The sequence below is a fragment of the Rattus norvegicus genome, chromosome 1, assembly GCF_036323735.1.
Source record: "Rattus norvegicus strain BN/NHsdMcwi chromosome 1, GRCr8, whole genome shotgun sequence".
NCBI classification, from domain to species: domain Eukaryota; kingdom Metazoa; phylum Chordata; class Mammalia; order Rodentia; family Muridae; genus Rattus; species Rattus norvegicus.
The window spans coordinates 86,859,608-86,878,738 of record NC_086019.1 but is presented as its reverse complement, the minus strand read 5'-3'; the positions used below and the strand labels follow the sequence as shown (position 1 = coordinate 86,878,738).

The 19,131-nt window shown below is 50.8% G+C and overlaps 1 protein-coding gene across 3 annotated transcripts in view; it reads left to right on the top strand.

The window, feature by feature from the left end:
* The first annotated feature begins 211 nt into the window (after window positions 1-211).
* Hif3a (hypoxia inducible factor 3 subunit alpha) overlaps window positions 212-19,131 on the top strand; it is a 32,332-nt gene continuing 13,412 nt past the window's right edge. Inside the window, exons 1-9 of one of the 3 annotated variants that reach the window (XM_039089538.2) lie at window positions 212-402; window positions 6,779-6,969; window positions 8,338-8,483; window positions 10,776-10,860; window positions 11,628-11,740; window positions 12,100-12,308; window positions 14,389-14,495; window positions 14,750-14,897; window positions 18,271-18,383. In XM_039089538.2, the coding sequence (XP_038945466.1) occupies window positions 6,921-6,969; window positions 8,338-8,483; window positions 10,776-10,860; window positions 11,628-11,740; window positions 12,100-12,308; window positions 14,389-14,495; window positions 14,750-14,897; window positions 18,271-18,383 (970 nt within the window). In that variant the 5' untranslated portion in view covers window positions 212-402; window positions 6,779-6,920. Of the gene's footprint in view, window positions 403-900; window positions 966-6,633; window positions 6,657-6,778; window positions 6,970-8,337; window positions 8,484-10,775; window positions 10,861-11,627; window positions 11,741-12,099; window positions 12,309-14,388; window positions 14,496-14,749; window positions 14,898-18,270; window positions 18,384-19,131 lie in introns of those variants that run through there. The other 2 variants (NM_001388512.1, NM_022528.3) reach the window with 2 other exon arrangements.

Below are 19,131 nucleotides of genomic sequence, written 5' to 3'. Positions count from 1 at the left end.
AGTCAGTGCTCTTAACCGCTGAGCCATCTCTCCAGCCCTACAATTTTTTTTTTTTTAGTTTTTTTTTTTAATTACATTTTACGTGTGTGCACGGGCACACAGACAGGTCAAAGAACAACTTTCTGGAGTTGGTTCTCTCCTTCCACGATGTGGGTCCCACGCCCTCTCTAGCCTACGCAGGAACTTCCTTCCTCTTCCTTACCCAGCTGTACCGTCTTCCACCTGTCCGTGGTCACTGCGCACGTATCTCTCATCGTTTCTCTGTTCCCTTTACAAGTGGGTGTGATGGAGCTAAAGCATATTTACTTGACAGAAGCTTAATTATTCATCCGCAGGAACCTGCACAGGGAGTTAAGAGAGGCCACGGGGTCAGCGTGGAGTGGAGACCGGTGGACAAGGAAGGTTCGTGGAGGCGGGGTCTACAGTGGGGCCACACAATGGAGGGACATGGGATATGGCAAAGTAAGGGGTTGTGGAATACAGGTGAAGTAGACAGTTCGGGGTGGAGAAAAGTGGGGACTTAGTACGTCAAAAAAGGACAGAGGAAAAAGAAGAGGGAGGGTTAGGAAGGGTGGGAGTGGAGGGAGGCACTGCGACAGAAGCTGGGACGCAGAAAACAGTGAATCAGAAGGTTCAGGAGTGTACAGAGACTGGAGGGAAATCACGCCCGGCGGGCTCCGGACTGCCAAGGAAGTCTGGGGCAGGGGCGTGGCTGGGGGTGTGCATTACATTAGATTCCCCCACCCCTTGAAGTTCCAAGTCTTCTCTTTCTAGTCCCTCCTCCACCTCGGGAGTAACAAGCCCACCTTCCAATCAGAGCCGCGGGCTGGGCAAAGACCAGCCAATGGAGTGGCAGAGGTGGAGCTGGGGAGGGGGCTCACACGGACAGGGGAGGGGGTAGCTGGGCATCGAGGGCTCTGGAACCGCGAAGGGCGAGCCATGGCGTTGGGGCTGCAGCGCGTGAGGTACAGGGCTTCGGGGATAGAATGATGGGGACTGGGGGCTCTCCTTGACGGTGGTTTAGGGGGACCCCTCATCTCTGGGGTGTGGCTCAAGTTGTGGACACCCTGAGGCGCGCGATTGGGGGGCACATCCCCTATGCACCCTCCACCCTAGAGGGTTGCCGGTATCTGGGATATACCCCCAGAGCTCCAGCTTTGGAGTTATGAGCTGCGATTTCTGATACATCGGGTTCAATCCTCCATCTGGCTGGGAGTGAAACTCCAAGTTGGAGGTGGTCGCGTTTGAGCAGTGGCCTCTCTTCCAAAAGAGGCTTTTCCTCCAAGTCCCTGAAAAGAGTCTTTCTTGACAGTCTAACTCTTGTGATATTCAAAAGGGATCCCTAAACTGAGGTTTCTAGGGAGTCCCTGAAAGACTCTACTTCTGAATTCCAGAAGAGAGGTTACTTTTGCTATGCCCTTTCTAACAGTCTCCCAAGCTTCGAGTCGCCCTGGAAATGACATGTGTGTGTTTGGGGGTAAGGGGAGGGGTGTCTCATTAGAAGCTGTGTGGGACCCAACCAGGGAATTTTTTCCCTTCAAAAAGTGGAATGATAGCTAGGGAAGGAGATTCACGCCTGTAAACCCAGCACTTAGAAAGCTACAGGACAATGATGCTTTCAAAGTCAGCCTAACCTACACGGCAAGTTCCAGACCAGCTTTAGTCTACATAGAGAGCTTGTCTCAAAAAACAGCATTAAATAAGCAGGGTCACCCCTTTCCAGTACCAACGGGACAAACCTGAGCCACTTCCCACAGCCTGGTTCTGTGTCTCTTTCATCTGCCTCGACCCAGTCTGTAACTGAGGGAGGAGGGCCCCACCCTAACCCTATTTGAGGGACATCCTTCGGAAAGATGCCCTGGCTGATCAAGGGAGGGAGGCAGCGCCCTCCTGTGGCTGGACACAGCTGGGGTCGCCCTAGGAAAAAGTGTTCTGCATTCACCTTGCAACAGGTGCAGAGGCTGTGGGTGAGACCATAGCCAGTGGAGCCCATTCGGCCAAGTTGCCACAAGAGACCTCAGAAAAATTGCCTAGACCTTCGGCATTCTCTGTCTAAACTGGGGCATCCCTCAAGCCTCACCCCTGTCCCTCCTGTCTGGTTTCCTAGGTCTGATTGGTTTTTCTCTACGCCCAGTTTTGACCCCTGCCTCAACCCACCCAGGATCCCCCTTTGCTGGCTCGGTCCGGCCCATCTATTTCAACTTCTGGCCCTGAGCCCACCAGGGAACTCAATCCCCACCCCTTCTAAGCCATCTCTGGTGCCGCCCGTGACAGCGCCCCCTTATGGTTGTGTGAGGGGCCTCTCCTAGCTGAACTAGAATGCTCCCCCCATCACCATCCAAGGCCAGCCCTTTCCTGTAGTGTCGTCCCACGCCGCCGCACACCCATTCATAACTCGCACCCGTCTCACGGCTGAGCTCCGGGCCCTTCCCGCACCCCCAGGATGGCACTTGGCATCAGAGGGGTCTTGGGTGAGGGTGAGTGGTTACCTCCGGCGCCGTGGGCCCCCTTCTTTCTTCTAGCTTCTGCCTCCAAGCTATCTTACTCGTTGTGGGGAGTAATCATAGGAGATCAAGAACGAGCACACTGCCCTGAAAGCAGGGTTTCCTGGAAAAACAGGACTGATGGCTAGGCACCCCACCAAATGACACTATGAGAACAAGTTGGATCAAGGTCAGAGAGACTCCCCATTAACCCCCTACCCCAATCCCTTTCTCCAACCTAAACCTTGTCCCTGGCCTCTCAGGTCAACTCCAAGCAAACTCAAAGGGGTCTCTGCTCAGATGTAAAGCTAAGCTTCCACCACACCTCAAATCCTTTACGGTTTTTTGCAAGCCCCCCAGTTCCCAGCTAAGACTCAAAAGCTCAGAATGTGAGAAAGGGGCTGTCTTAATTCCCTAAGCTGTTCCGGGTGAGGAAGAGATGGAGTCTTTTCTGTCTTAGCTAAGATACCATTGAGCTCCAAGTCTCCCTTCCCAGGCCTCACCCTGGGCCCCTAGGCCCCACCCTCTGTTCTCAGCTAGAACACGGAGTGAAGGTGGCAACGTTCCAGGCGCACGTCCCAGGCTGGGCACACGGCCAAGGGGTTGGATCAGAGTTGGGCCAGCTAGGGAGATCCGCGGCGGTGCTGGGACAGGAGGAAAGGACTTAGGCCACCAAGCAGAAAGGAACAGACAAGTGTCCCTTGGGTAATGGGCACACCCTCTTGAAGAATAGCATTTTAGAACACAGGCCCTAAAGTCAGGGTTCAAATCTCCAAACTCCCACTTCCTGGCTGTATGATATTGGCCCAGGGATTTCCCTCCCAGAACGCCAGCTTCAAGTCTTGGATAATGGGAGTCGGAATTCTCCTAGTGAGGAAACAGAGCTCTCTCCCAGCACACACACACACACACACACACACACACACACTGAGGTGCCTGAAATCAACAGACCTGGCTCTCCTAGAGATCACTGTGTGGCCTCCGGCAATTTCTGTCACCCATCTGTGGTAGCTTTCTAAGCAGGAAGGTAATGCATGGGGGTGCACCGTGGGTATGAAGTTTGTCTGAGAGGTAACTGAGTGAGGCAGACTGGAATGAGGATGCATTACCACCTGAGCCACCCAGGCCAGCCCTGACATTGCTCTGGACCTCAGCCTCTGTCTGAGACAGGCTAACCTCGAACTCGTTACATTCGAAGATGACCATGAACTCCTGCTCCTTCTGCTCCCCTTAGTGATAGACTTGCAGGCAGGAACCACATCCTGGGCATGTAGCTCTGCTGGGCAAATGCTCCTCCAACTGAACTACAAACATCCCAGGCCCTGTTTCTATCTTTTTTTTAAAAAAATGACTTTATTTACTTATTTCTGTACCTGTGTGTCTAGGGGAGGGGTGCGCATGTTTGCCTTTGAGAGTGTATGAAGGTCAGGGGTCAGTTCTTTCCTCCACAGTGCTGGTTCTGGGAATCGAACTCAAGTGGTCAAGCTTGACCCTGTTCCTACCTTCTCAAAAGGGAGGTAATCATTTCTGGTCCATGTGGTTGCTATAAGGCAGGAATGGGGGCTCTCTCGTTTTTGAGTGTGCAATGGTTATTTCTTTCCTTCGAGATATTTGTGTGAAAGCTGGGCTTGTGATTACACACTCATAATCATACACACACATACCTGCATGCCTGACTAACTGCATACAGGTAATTGTACAGAGGCCCACAGGTTACTCTAGGGTACAAGAGACTCAGACTAGAGCCTTTTGTTACTGACACTAGCCAGTTGCCAAGCCTCAATTCCTGAGCTCTGACATATATTAACTCATTTAATCTTCAATCCACTGTAGGAATCCATCAAGGTGATGCAGTCCTGTGAGCCTGGCACTCAAGGAAGGGGCTGAGGCATGAGTTTGGGGCGTATCTGAGCTATTCAGTGAGATTTTGTCTCCCGGCCTCATCTCACATACCCCTAAACCTAAACAAACAAAAAATACCCTTTGAGGAGGTGGAGGATATTACCGTGCCCAGGGACGTTAAGCAACCTGCCCAAAGTCACTCAGCTAATGAGCAGCGGCAGTAATGGTGTCAGCACTGGAACCCTGACCCAGAACAGGCAGCCCCCACTCTGTTTCACAGCAAGGCCAGAGAAGCCAGTGAGAGGCCCACACTTCCCCTCAGAACATCCGGAGAACAGGCTGAGAGGGGAAGGAGGGTCCCTCTGCAGCCACCAGCTGGCTCCTTCTATGGAGGAAGAAACCCTGCCACCCTAGCTGTGGAGAGTAGGATTACAGAGCTCAGCTGCTTGGGAGGTGGGGCACCAGCCCCACCCCCACCCCATTCCCCTTCTCTCTCCCAGTTAGTTCCCTCTGTCCCAGGGCCCCCAGCTCAGTGAGGCCCGCCCACCCCCACCCTCTGGGCAGGAAGACAAACAGGGCTGGAACAGTACAGTACAGGACGGAATGTCCTCTGGGCAGGCAGGACTGAGGCCCCTGCCCCCACCAGCCAGGAGGGAGTTCATAGGGGCGCCCCCTTGGCTTCTCCAATACTAACTAAGCCAGCCTGCCCCCTTCCGGGCCTCTCACCGCCTTGCACTAATGGCTCCCCAACCCCACCCCCGCACCCAGACTAAAACGTTTTGTAGCCCTCCCATCCCCAGAAGTGGCCTCTGCACCCCGAATTGAAGACGTTTAGGAAAGAGCAGCCTCCTTCCTACCCCAGAGCCGGCTTTCTCGGGGTAGGGGGTGGCCATCACATGCAGCTGGTTAGAGAAAAGCTTGAGAATAGGAACCTCACTGACTGGGCTCAGCCAGGTACTGGTTATGTGATCTCTTGGACAAAGGACTTCACCTTTCAGAGCCTCAGTTTCCCCTTTGCAAAGTGGGTTAAAATGTGCCCCATTGAGGCCAGGCATGGTGACATGCCTATAGATTTGTAATCCCAGTACTCAAGATCAGAAGCCTAGGGTCATCCTTGGCTTGGGCTACATGAGTCCCTGTCTCAAATAATAGCAGGTGTAGTGGAACACACCTTTACTCCCAGGAGGCAGAAGCAGAAGATCTGAGTTCGAGGCCAACCTGGTCTACAGAGAAAGTTCCAGGACAGCCAGGACTAAACAGAAAACCCCTGTCTCAAAAATAAATAAACAAATACATACATACACATTAATAATAATAATAATAATAATAATAATAATAATAATATCCCCTTTGGGCTCCCCTGAGGGTCAGATGTATGCTTACATATGCCAAATACATAGGCTAATCAACTTGTCTTATGAGTTAGAAATATTGTTAGCATCAATAATGATGACTATAAAACTAGATACAATATACATTAAAAAAATAAACAGTCGAAAAGAGCCATGAGTCAAGTGTCTATAGGTACATACATACCTAGAATCCTAGCACTTAGTGGGTGTTTGTGCCCAGCCTGAGCTACACAAGGAAACCCTGACAAATAGACTTTGGTATCAGATAAACAAAGTTTGGGTTCTTTTTGCTTGGCTGCTTGTTTGTTTTGAGACAGAGTCTCACAAGAAGCTCTGTCTGGCCTAAACCTGAGTTATGTAGACTAGGCTGACCTGGAATTCAGAAATATGCCTCCTAAATGCTGGGATTAAAGGCATGTGCTGCTCCATTTGGAATTTGAAGGGGGTTTACCACTTGATGGAGAGAAAAACCTAATAATAATGGGTAGTTAATAGATATTAATATTACTGATCTCTCTCTCACACACACACACACGCACACACACACGCACGCACGCACGCACGCACGCACAAGTCAGGCATTTGAAATGTATTAAGGTGTAGAGGTGCTGAGCAGAACACAGGGGTTGGTTTGCTGTGTCACCCTTAGTGGGGCCCTGCCCCTCTTAAGGCCCCTTTGGTGTGTCGTTAGACTTTGAGATATCTGTCTTTGAGAATCAGCCTGTCTAAGGACGGGAAACCGGGTGGGAAGGCCAGGGAGGCTGGGGCTCTCCGTGCTCCATCTCTCCCTTGGACTCCAGCCAGCTCTACCACCCCCTCCCACCGGGAGGCCTCCCTATCCCCCAGGCGGCGTCTCTAGCTCGGGAACTGAGCTACAGCTAAGTCCGGGAGAAGACAGAGGGCCTTAGGCACACAACCTGGGGGAGAAGCCTGGAGCAAGGCCTCGCAGGGAGGGCCACATGGACTGGGACCAAGACAGGTAAACTTTGGGGCAAGCAAAGGGGCTCCAAGGGGAGAAACTGCCAGGCCCAGAGATGTCGCCGGAACGCCAAGCGGAGGTGTCCCACGTGCGACCTGCCGCGTGCCATTTCCTTTCCACAGGTCGAGCACCGAGCTGCGGAAGGAGAAGTCGCGGGATGCGGCCCGCAGCAGGCGCAGCCAGGAGACGGAGGTGCTGTACCAACTGGCGCACACCCTGCCCTTTGCGCGCGGCGTCAGCGCGCACCTGGACAAGGCCTCCATCATGCGCCTCACAATCAGCTACTTGCGCATGCACCGCCTCTGCGCTGCAGGTGAGCCCGGAACGCCCCGCCCCCTGCCGCTGCCTGCCGCGGAGGCCCCGCCCCTGGGAAGCCTGCCCCGCCTCCCTGCCCGCGGGATCCGCTCTCTAGGCGAGACTCCGCCCCTTCGAGTGCTGGACCAGTCGGAGCCCTGGGTTCAGGAAGACCCCGCGGGAGGCCGCACCCTTAGAATCTAAGAGCGACCCCTTGAGGCCTTCGTATTTTGCCCCCTTATTTCTTGAGTTTTTTGGTTGTTTTATTTTGTTTTGTTTTTGAGGCAAGATCTCACTGTAGCTCTGACTGGCCTGGAACTTGTTATGTAGACCAAGCAGACCTTGAACTCATAGAGATCTGTCTGCCTCCCTCACCCTGCCTTTGAGTGCTGAGATAAAAGGAATGAGCCACTGCAGCGGCAATTTATGTGTTTGTTTTTCTTTCTTGCCGTACTGGAGATTGTACCCAAATCCAAGGGATGTGGTACCCAAGCACTGTACCACAGAGCCACATCCCGCAGCCCCTCACTTAACATCTCTAGGTAGGTGCTCTACCAATGAGCCACACCCCTAGCCCTTTTTAAAAACTGTTTTATTTTGACATATATTGTCTTACTAAGTTGTTCAAACTGGCCTTGAACTACCTTGATAGGCAGGCAAGACTTGCATTTTTTTTTAACCTTCTGCCTCAGCTCATAGCCACCATGATTAGATAATCCTTAAAAGTCGTTCTTCATTCTCTCTTTCTCTGGTTCTATTTTTTATCTTATCAACACCCACCCAAGGAAGTGTTTGCATGCTCCCCCACCACACACACACACACACACACACACACACACACACACACACACACCTTAGATATCTAGAAAATTGAAAAGCTTTTATTAGGGAGGCTCTGCCAGTTAATTCCCCTTGCCCCATAGAATTTTGGGGGAGACTTCGCTCCTTTAGAATTCTTCCAGTTGTCCTCTGACCTTCGCATCCACAGCAAACAAACAAAATGTAATGGAACTCCATCTTCTGAAAGCCCCCAACATTTTAGTATTCTGCCCATCTTGCATATCCTCCATCCATATCCTCCCTCAAGAATTCTAGAAAACATACACACAACTCTGGAATTCCAAGTGGCCTAATTCCAACCCCTCAGAGTTCAGTCTTAGAATCTTGGAGGATTATGTCCCCTCTGGGAGTTCATGCTCCTGTTTCCAAAGTTCAGTGGCCTTGCCCTCTTCCTTGCCACTCCGAGACCCTAGAATTTTCTCCCACCCACCTGGGCATTTCTATGCATTCATGTGGGTAAGGAAAGGTGGAGGGAAGCTATCTAGGGTAGAACCATGACTGACCACAGCTGCCCCATCCTCCCTCTCCCCACCGGCTTGGGCACCAGGGGAGTGGAACCAGGTGGGAAAAGAGGGAGAACCACTGGACGCCTGCTACCTGAAGGCCCTGGAGGGTTTCGTCATGGTGCTCACCGCTGAGGGAGACATGGCTTACCTGTCGGAAAATGTCAGCAAGCACCTGGGCCTCAGTCAGGTGAGCTGCCTGCTCTGTGCCTGCCACACCCGAACTGGTGATGGGGGAGGGGCGGGGGTTACTGTGGTTTCCCCACACAACCTTAGTTCTTCCTTTAAGGAAAGAGGGAAGAGAGGAATAGCACCAAACAGAAGGGTCAAAGCCTCTTGAGACAGGCTAGATGTAGGAAATGTGAAGTTGAGACCTGACCCAGCCTGGGAGGAGATGGAATCGGGGCTTCTTAGAAGAACAGCTCAGTGTTGAAATGTGATGACGTAGCCAGTCATATGGACATGATAGGAGGGTCAGGAAGGATCAGGAGTATACATGGAGAAGTGCCAGCACAATCGAAGGCCCAGAGGTGAGGTAATAAGGGAACTTTTTGGAGAAGGGACTAAGTTGACTTGTGGACAGAGGTCAGCAGAAATTAGGGGCTAGGGGAGGTGGGGAGGTCAGACAGATCAACAGGTAATATGTGTCCGAATGAGAAGGTTTGTCTCCCAGGCACTGAGGAGCCATAGAAGGAGTCAAACAAAACAAGAGGGAAGCTGTGCTGAAGAGGTAGAATCATATTTAGAGTTTAGAAAGGGGATGGATTTAGAAAGGCTAGAGGTTAAGGGATCAGCAGGGAGTAGACACAAGTCTCAGGCAAGAGAAAAAGAGCTGGACAAGACATCTGGGGACTAACACTAACTTTTAATTCATCCTTAAAGCAAGCACTATATGAGAAAGTTTGTGTTCTTTTTTGTCTTTCATGTAAATGGCTGTGCAGTGGACCTCTGTTCCTCCTCTCTGATACATAACCCCACTCCTGGTACCAATTTCTCTGTGAGGGTGAGCTCTCAGAGTCAGACAAGTGACTGCCCCGAAGTCCCAAACTAGGAAGTGGTAGAGCCAACCATCAAACCTAGCTACAAGAGGTGTTATTGGAAGAGTAATGTGTCTTCTAGACACCATTGGGTTGGGTCCCACTGTGGCTGCCTTTTCATGTGTCCCCTCCTCACTGCCACCAGGTTCACTTGCTAAACTGAAACAAGGAGCAGATTCTTGGACCGGCCCAGGAGGTGTGACTCACCCCAGGGCCTTTGCATTTGTGAATCCTGTTTTTATTTTTGTTTCTTTATTACTAGTAAAATATTTTTCTATTTTATGTGTATATAGGGGGCCCTGAGTGTGTACGTGTGTGTGTGTGTGTGTGTGTGTGCATGCATCATGTGCATTGCAGGTGAATCCTGAATATACAAGTGTGCATCACATGTATTGCAGGTGCCCTCAGAGGTTAAGAAGGGGGCATTGGATCCCCTGGAACTGGAATTACAAGCAGTTGTCAGTCACCCGATATGGGTCCTGGGAAGTGAACCTAGATCCTCTGTAAGAGCAGCAAGTGCTCTTAATTAATGAGTGACAAGTCTCCATCTCTCTATCCCCCACCCCCTACCCCTCTTTTTTTTGAGATAGGGCCCTACTATGTAACCATAGCTTGCCTAGAACCTGATATATAAACCAGGCTGGCCTGGAACTCACAGAGATGGACCTGTTTCTGCCTTCTGAATGTTGAGATTAAAGGCACGGGTCACCCTACCATTCATGACTCTCATTTTTAAAAGCGCTCTCTTACTCCAGAGAGCCACAGACTCACTTTAGTTACATTGTTGAGCTTTTATCTCCCTTTGAAACAGTGTCTCATACAGCCCAGGCTAGCCTCAAGCCCACTACATAGCAAAGGACGACCTTGAACTTCTGATCCTCCTGCCTCCATGTCCCCAATACTAGAACTATAGGTGCTAGACACAAAATGCCCAGACATGGTGTTTGGTATCAAATCCAGGGCCTGGTCTGCACAAGCCATATCTCCAGCTCAGGATGTTTATTTTTTAAATGTTGCCTCCTCAAGGAACTATTCAGACCACTGTCATTAAACTAGCGTCTTATTATCATGTGGCCGTACTCTAGATGCCTCCCCATGGACATGCATGCACAAACACCACCCTGAAAAAGGCAAGATCCATGTGATCTGGCCAGTCATTTAGAAAGGGTCCGGGTTGGGGACTTACCTCAGTGGTAGAGCGCTTGCCTAGCAAGCGCAAGGCCCTGGGTTCGGTCCTCAGCTCCGGAAAAAAAAAAGAAAGAAAGAAAAAAGAAAGGGTCCTAGTAGATATTAGGTGCTGAACAAATGAATGAATGAATGGATGGATGAATGAATGGGCTGATGACTCATGTCTTGGGGCAGAAGTGACAGCAGAGAAGGAGGAGCTCAGGGGTCCTGTTAAGTGTCTTCTGTCCATTACACTCTATCCCGCCCCCCACCTACAGCTGGAGCTCATTGGACACAGTATCTTTGATTTTATCCATCCCTGTGACCAAGAGGAACTCCAGGATGCCCTGACCCCGAGACCAAGTGAGTGCCCACCATTCAGGGTAGGATATTGACCTGGGCTTCCCCTCCCTGATCTGGAACATTTACATAGAGAAAAGTGGACAGAGCTAGTTACACCCTGGCATTCGTTCCCTGGGGGCTCCCTTAGCCCCCCGGGGCGGGGGTCCCTTCCTTGGAGGGGGTGTCCCTTCACTGGTTCCAGGTCTCAACTATGGAGATGAGGCTGAGGAGACTTTAAGATTTTATTTTTACCAGGTGTAGTGGCACACACCTTCAATCCCAGTACTCGAGGCAGAGCCAGACAGATCTCTCTGTGTCCGTGGTCAGCCTGGTCTACCTGTCTCAGGAAGGAAGGAAGGAAGGGAGGGAGGGAGGGAGGGAGGGAGGGAGGGAGGGAGGGAGGGAGGGAAGAAAAGAGGAAGAAAGGGGTTGGGGATTTAGCTCAGTGGTAGAGCGCTTGCCTAGCAAGCACAAGGCCCTGGGTTCGGTCCCCAGCTCTGAAAAAAAGAAAAAAAAAAAAGACGAAGAAAGAAGATTTTATTTTTATTTTATTTTAAGGGGGAGGAAGGGGTGGGAGAGAGTGCATGTGAGTACAGGTGATTTCAGAGGCAGGAAGTGGGTTTTGGAGTTGCCGATGGTTGGTTATGAGCTGGCTAACATAGATTCAGGGAGCCAAGCTCATGTCCCCTGCGAGAGGTAACCATAAACGCTTGTAACCGTTAAGCCATCTCTGAGGCTGGGAGACTAACATTTACTCAATGACTTGCCCCTCTCTCCATGCTTCCTAGGCCTGTCAAAGAAGAAGTCAGAAGCAGCAACAGGACGCCACTTTTCCCTGCGAATGAAGAGCACACTCACCAGCAGGGGGCGCACGCTGAACCTCAAAGCGGCCACCTGGAAGGTAGGCTGGGCTTAGTCTCAGTAGGGTGGGTGTGGCCCCTGAAAGTCTCATTTCCTGGTGGATCTGGGCTTTCCCAAGGCTCAGAGATTTGGTGGAACGCCTCCGAGTCCAGTAAGGCATCAGAGCACCTATGAAATTCAGTATCCCGGGGCCAGATGTTGAGGATGCAAAAGTCTTCAGCCTTCCGTATTAAATCATGCAAGTTTCCCAAGGGTGGGAAGGAAGATGCCAAAGCTCCTCATGAGTTTCAAGAATAATCGAGAGTCTTTTCTCCCCTCTTCCTTGTGGGACCCAGACACAGCAGGCATTCCAGCCCTAGGGCTAGGATGAGTGCTCACAACACCCCACTTCACCCAAAGGTGCTGCACTGCTCAGGACATATGAGGGCCTACAAGCCCCCTGCACAGACTTCCCCCGCCGGGAGCCCTCGCTCCGAGCCTCCCCTGCAATGCCTGGTGCTTATCTGTGAAGCCATCCCCCACCCAGCCAGTCTGGAGCCCCCACTGGGCCGAGGGGCCTTTCTCAGTCGCCACAGCCTGGACATGAAGTTCACATACTGCGACGAGAGGTGGGCAGTACTTTATGCAGCACCATACCCGCCCACCACCTACTTAAATCTGTCTATCTGTCAGTGGGTCAGTCAGTCTGTCTGTCTCTCCCCTTCCTCCCTCTTTGCTGTCTCTCTCCCTCTCTTCCCTCTCTCTCCTCCCTCTGTTTATCCCTCTGTCTCTCTGTCTCTCTCTCTGTCTCTCTCTCTCTGTCCCCTTCCTCCCTCTCTGTTTTTGTCTGTCAGTTTCTCTCTATTTCTGTCTGTCTCTCTCTGTCTCTCTCTGTCTCTGTCTCTCTCTCTGTCTCTGTGTCTCTATGTCTGTCTCTGTGTCTCTGTGTCTCTATGTCTGTCTCTGTGTCTCTCTGTCTCTGTGCCTGTCTGTCTCTGTGTCTCTCTGTCTGTCTCTGTCTGTCTCTGTGTCTCTATGTCTGTCTCTATGTCTCTCTGTCTCTGTGTCTCTGTCTGTCTCTGTGTCTCTGTCTGTCTCTGTCTGTCTCTCTCTGTCTCTGTCTGTCTCTGTATCTCTGTCTGTCTCTCTCTGTCTCTGTCTGTCTCTGTCTGTCTCTCTCTGTCTCTCTGTCTCTGTGCCTCTCTGTCTGTCTCTGTGTCTGTCTGTGTCTGTCTCTCTCTGTCTCTCTGTCTCTGTGCCTCTCTGTCTGTCTCTGTCTGTCTGTCTCTGTGTCTCTCTGTCTGTCTCTGTCTGTCTCTGTCTGTCTCTCTGTCTCTGTGTCTCTCTGTCTGTCTCTGTGTCTCTGTCTGTCCCTGTGTCTCTGTCTCTGTGTCTCTGTCTCTGTCTGTCTCTGTCTCTCTCTGTCTGTCTCTCTCTGTCTCTGTCTGTCTCTCTCTGTCTCTGTCTGTCTCCCCCCAACCCCCATGGCCTTAGACTTCTAATTGCCCTGCCTCTTCCTCCTAAGGGAGGGATCACAGGATGCCAGCTATGGAGCCCAGGGCTCTGTGCATGCTAGAAGAGCATTCTCAGACTAAGCCACATGCTCAGAAGCAATGAAGGCTCTAGGTTCTGACTTCTTGGGTTTCCATCCTGGATCTGCATCTTTGACCAAGTCACTTCACCTCTCTGTGCCCCATTGTCCTCAACTGTCCCATAGGAGAATAATGTCCCCTGTCTTCTGCCATTGTTCTCAGCAGTCCTTGTGTTGCACAGTGCAGAACACAATGAACTGTCTTGCTTTCTATCCGTATCGATTTTTTTTAGAGATTTATTTATTTTAGGTATATGAGTACACTGTCATTGTCCTCAGACACACCAGAAGAGGGCATCAGATCCCATTACAGATGGTTGTGAGCCACCATGTGGAAGCTGGGAATTGAACTTAGGACCTCTGGAAGAGCAATCGGTGCTCTTAACCGCTGAGCCATCTCTCCAGCCCCCTCCCCGCCCCCCGTATCAATTTTTATTCTTTTCTCTTTGCAGTGTCTGTTCCTGCTTTATGCTTCTTCTCTCACATTCTTTCTCTTTATCTTCTCTGCTGCTTCCTTTTCCACCCTTTGCTACACACACACACACACACACACACACACACACACACACATATACACACACCATGTTTCTTTTCTCATTCATTTATTTATTTACTGTTGTCATACTAGGGGTAGAATGCAGGGCCTTGCACATGCTTAGCACTGAGCCACGCCCCCAGCCCCTCACTGGATTCTAGACAGGGGCTCTACCACTGAAACACACCCCCAGCCCCTCCCTGGGGATTCTAGGCAGGGCTCTACCACTGAGCCACGCCCCCAGCCCCTCACTGGGGGATTCTAGGCAGGCACTGTACCACTGGGCCACACCCCCAGCTCCTCACTGGATTCTAGAGAGGGGCTCTACCATTGAGCCACACCCCAGCCCCTGGTTTTGTAAAGATAAGGCCTTGCTGTATCCCAAGCCTCACATTCACAATTCTGCTTCAGCCTCCTGAGTGCTGCGATTACAGACATAAGTCACTATATTCCCCTCTCTGTGTATTATCCTCCCTTTGCCTTTCTGTGGCTGCCCTCTCTCTCATCTTACTGGTGTTGTATATGACACCTGCCCCCTTCCCTGCATCTGGGCCTTGACCAGTACCTCTCTGTCTTACTCCAGGATTGCAGAAGTTGCTGGCTACAGCCCCGATGACCTGATTGGCTGTTCTGCCTATGAATACATCCACGCTTTGGACTCTGATGCAGTCAGCAGGAGCATCCACACTTGTATGTGACCAATATGTCCCCAGGCCAGAGCCAGCTGCTATATGGCCCCAAATGACACCAATTCCTGGTCTCCTGAACAGAAAGCCCAGGGCTTTGTGGGACTCCTGTCTCCCCCTGAACCCCAAATACTAGGGCCTGAACAGCTCAAAGAATTTTTGTCTTCTCTGACCTCCTATTCCTAATTCTAGCTTCCTGAGCTTTCTGTCCCCAGGTGTCCCTGCAGTGACCCTTACCCCTACCTCCCCTCTCCCCAGTGCTGAGCAAGGGCCAGGCAGTAACAGGGCAGTATCGCTTCCTGGCCCGGACTGGAGGCTATCTGTGGACTCAGACTCAGGCTACAGTGGTGTCAGGGGGGCGGGGCCCCCAGTCGGAAAGTATCATCTGCGTCCACTTCCTGATCAGGTGAGCAGAAGGGTGTAAGGTGTGTGTGCCTGGGTGTCTGTGTGTCTTTGCATGTGTGTGTGTCTGTCTGTATCTTTGCATGTGTTTGTGTGTGTTTGTGAATGTGTGTGTTCTGTGTGTGCATGTGTGCCTGAGTATGTGTGTTTGTGAGTCTGTGGTTTGTGCCTGCGTGTGTGTGTCTTTATTTGTGTGTAAGTCTGTGTGTGTCTGTCCATGTATACGTGTATATGTGTCTGTGTGTGTGTGTATCTGAGTGTGTATGTGTGTCTGTGTGTGTGAGAATGTATGTGTCTGTCTATGTATGTATGTATGTCTCTGTGTGTATGTGTCTGCATGTGTATTTGAGTGTATGTATGTGTCTGTGTGTATGAGGATGTATGTATCTGTCCATGTCTGTGCATATGTGTATGTATGTGTCTGTCTATGTGTGCATGTCTGAGTATATATGTGTCCGTGAATGTGTGTGTCAAAGTATGTATGTTTGTGAGTATCTATGTATCTGTGTCTATATCTCTGTGTGTATGTCTGTGTATGTGTCTGTGCATGTATGTGCATGCATGCATGAGTGTGTGTGTGTGTGTGTGGTATGCACAAGCAGACCTTCATATTGTGCGTGTGCAAGAAAGTATATAATGTGTCCCTGTATGTGGAACATATATGGCCATGTGAATACACACATGCATCTCTGTACATACTTTCTGTGCTACTTTTAAAATATAATTTTTAAAAAACTGTTTTTTTGAAACAGGCTCTCACTGTGTTGCATGGGCTATTTTAGAACTCTGTGTAAACCAGACTGGTCTCGAACTCAGAGATATTCCTGCTTTTGTTAGAACTAAACGTGTGCACCCATAGGGCCCCTGGTTAATTCTATTAGTAATACAATTGTATTACTAATAGTAATACTAATAAAAATGTATTAGTGCTTTGAGATAGGCTGTCTTGCAGGCCAAGCTTACTTTGTAGCTGAGGATAATCTTGAACTCCTGATCTCGGGGACTGGCGTCACTGGCAGATAGCACAGGAACTGCCCCATGCTGGTCATTTAAGGAAAAGATGATGTGAAGTGAGACCAAACTGTGAACGTCTGTGGTCCCAGAACTGGGGAGGCCGTGTGACCCCTCCACATTTACTAGGGGTCCAAGCATCAAGCCAGGGCATGTGTAACTTTTCTTTGTCAGTCTGTCTGTCTGTTTGAGACAAAGTACCACTCTGAATTCTGGTTAGTATGGAAATCACTATGTAGCCCAGGCTCCTCTCAAACTCACAGCAATCCTCCTGCCTCAGGCTCTTGGGTTCTGGGATTACAAACATGAACCAGTAGATCTGGACGAACAGTTCCTTTCTCAGGTTGACTAGTAGTCATTGGAGAATAAATGGACCAAAGTTCTTTGTCCGTGTGTCAGCCAGGAGACTTTGGTCTGTGGTTTTCACAGTGCTGCTTCATTTAGCACTCACTTCCATGGTGTATGGAGATTGAAGTAGTCCTCAACCTTGCCAACATAGTTTCTGCATAGTTTCACTTTAATAATACAAATTAGTAAAATCTGGAGTAGAACCCCTGCCTAGAATCTCCCAGTGAGGGGCTGGGGGGCGTGGCTCAGTGGTAGAGCCCCTGCCTAGAATCTCCCAGTGAGGAGCTGGGGGCGTGGCTCAGTGGTAGAGCCCCTGCCTAGAATCTCCCAGTGAGGGGCTGGGGGGCGTGGCTCAGTGGTAGAGCCCCTGCCTAGAATCCCCCAGTGAGGGGCTGGGGGCGTGGCTCAGTGGTAGAGCCCCTGCCTAGAATCTCCCAGTGAGGGGCTGGGGGGCGTGGCTCAGTGGTAGAGCCCCTGCCTAGAATCTCCCAGTGAAGGACTAGGGAAATGACTGGGAGTATAGCTCCTGCTTAGAGAATTCCCTCAGAGAGCCTACTGTCCACCAGTCCAGAGAGTCAGCCACATGTTTAAGGCCATGCAACTCAGAAATGGCAGAGCTGAGGTTTGAACCCAATCCGCTGGGTCCAGAGTCCTTGTTACTAACCTCTGTATAGTGATGCTTAACTGAGAGGTGTTTGGGGAATGAATAAATTACTGAGCTCTTGTAGCCTGTATGCATAGATATGACACCGAGTGCGTAGAGGTTTTTGTGCGTGCTCTCTTTCTCTAGGTAGACACTTGGGTGTCTACGGGTATTCCTTTCTGTATGTGTACCGAGGGTGTCCCTGTGTCACTATGTACACCATGTCTTTTAAGGGGATAAAGGTAGCTGGCTTAAACTGGTACACCTCCAGGCTAGGTTTAGTGAGGGGAGGAGGCCCACTCCTCCAAGAGCTGCAGGGAGCACCAGACCCACCTGCATTCCGCCCTCTAGGTGCTTATGCTAATGAGGTGCAAATGTATTCCTGTTTCTCAGCCTCAGACCCACTCCCCCAAAGCCAGCATTTGGGTTGACTCCAGAGCCAGAGACTGTGGGCTGGGAGGTGCGGGGGACAGAAGGATGTATTTATAAATCTGTTCCCTTGAGGACGGGATGTCTATGAATAGAAGCTTCTCAAATAAATGCTTATTCATAGAAATATAGCTATGAATCCTTCATATTTGGAAAAGTAATGGGGAATATGTTAAATTTTTTAGTTTTTTTTTTTTCGGAGCTGGGGACCGAACCCAGGGCCTTGCGCTTGCTAGACAAGCGCTCTACCACTGAGCTAAATCCCCAACCCTAGTTTTTTGGGGTTTTTTTTTGTTTTTTTTTTTGTTTTTTTTGTTTTTTGGAGACATAGTCTTCTGTAGAACAAACCAACATTAAACTCACCGTTGGGCTGAGACTTTGGCCCTCTTGCCTCCGCCTCCCAAGTATGAGACTGTATGTTGGCCCCACTGCTCCAGGATTTAAGTTTCGTTTCAACACCATCCCAGGAACTAGGGAGATAGCTCAGTGGAGGAGAGTTGGCCTAGCATGCATGAGGTCCTAGGTTCAATCCCCAGCACAGTAAGCAAGTCAGTCAACTTATCAATGCCATCACAGGCTGAGTCTCCCTTATCCTAAAGCATTTCTAAGGGGCGGACGTAGCTCAGTCAGTAGAGTGTTTGCCTAGCATGCGGTTCCATCCTCAAGACCCCATAAACCGAGCATGGTGGTAATGTGTCTGTAATCCCAGCACTCAGGAGAATCAGGGTCGTTCGTGGGAGTCTGAGGCCAGCCCGGGCTACACAGGGCTGACTCATCTCAAGACGAAATAAATCCTGGTGAAAAAGCAATGTGGTAGTATGGGGAATTACTTTCTGTCAGCTCCTGGGTGAAATGGCCTCTGTAGGAAGACACTGGAAGCAGCTGCAGGCGAGCAAGGACCCTCTCTGACTCCCACTCTGCTTTCTGCCTTGCCCCCTCCTCTCAGCCGTGTAGAAGAGAACGGAGTGGTGCTGTCCCTGGAACAAACGGAGCAACATACTCGCAGACCCCCTCAGCTGGGTACCTCCTCGAAGAAGGGTATCCCAGGCAACAGTCTAGGTACGGATCAAGGCCGTTGTGTCCTCAGGACCTTAAGAAGAAAGGTCAGATACATTTACATGGGCTCCCCAGGCCCTGTGGACCTGTCTTCTGCCTCTCTCCCCTTGCCACTCAGCAGCCAAACCATGCTGGTTTCCTCTCAGTGCTCCCGGCAGGCCACACTCAGTGCCTTCCACATGCTGTTCCTCTACTTACAGTGTGTTTCCCTCCAGTCCCCCTGCCCCGCCCCACTTACGGCCATGAGTAGGTTGACTGCTTAAGGTTTTTGTTGTCTTCTCCACTGTGGTTCCCTAGAGCTCGCAATTTCCTACTCCTTGAAGGTGGGAGGGATGCAGAGAAGGGGGTGCATCAAGCCAGTCTCAACATGGGGGGGTCAAGGGGGCGGGGCATCGGGCCAGTCTCAACACAGGAAGGGGATACAGTGGGGAGTACATCGGGCCATTCTTAACACATTTGGGGGAGGTGTTAGGGATACAGCGGAGGGGGGAGACATCGGGCCAGTCTCAACACACAGGAACTGAATGGCCACAAACTATTCGGAGTTACTGAACCTTTCCCCTAGGACCCTCCAGGGCCCCACAGCAATCTGGCTGTGAAATGGCTTAGAATGAGGCCCTTCGGCTACTCCTCTCCTGCAGCAAACACAGCGGCCACCCTGATGTGCTGTTGAAAATGACCCAGCCATCCTCTAGGCTTAGCACAGCAGCGCCTTCAGCCGTGTGCAACCATGTTCTGTTCATCCCGCAGA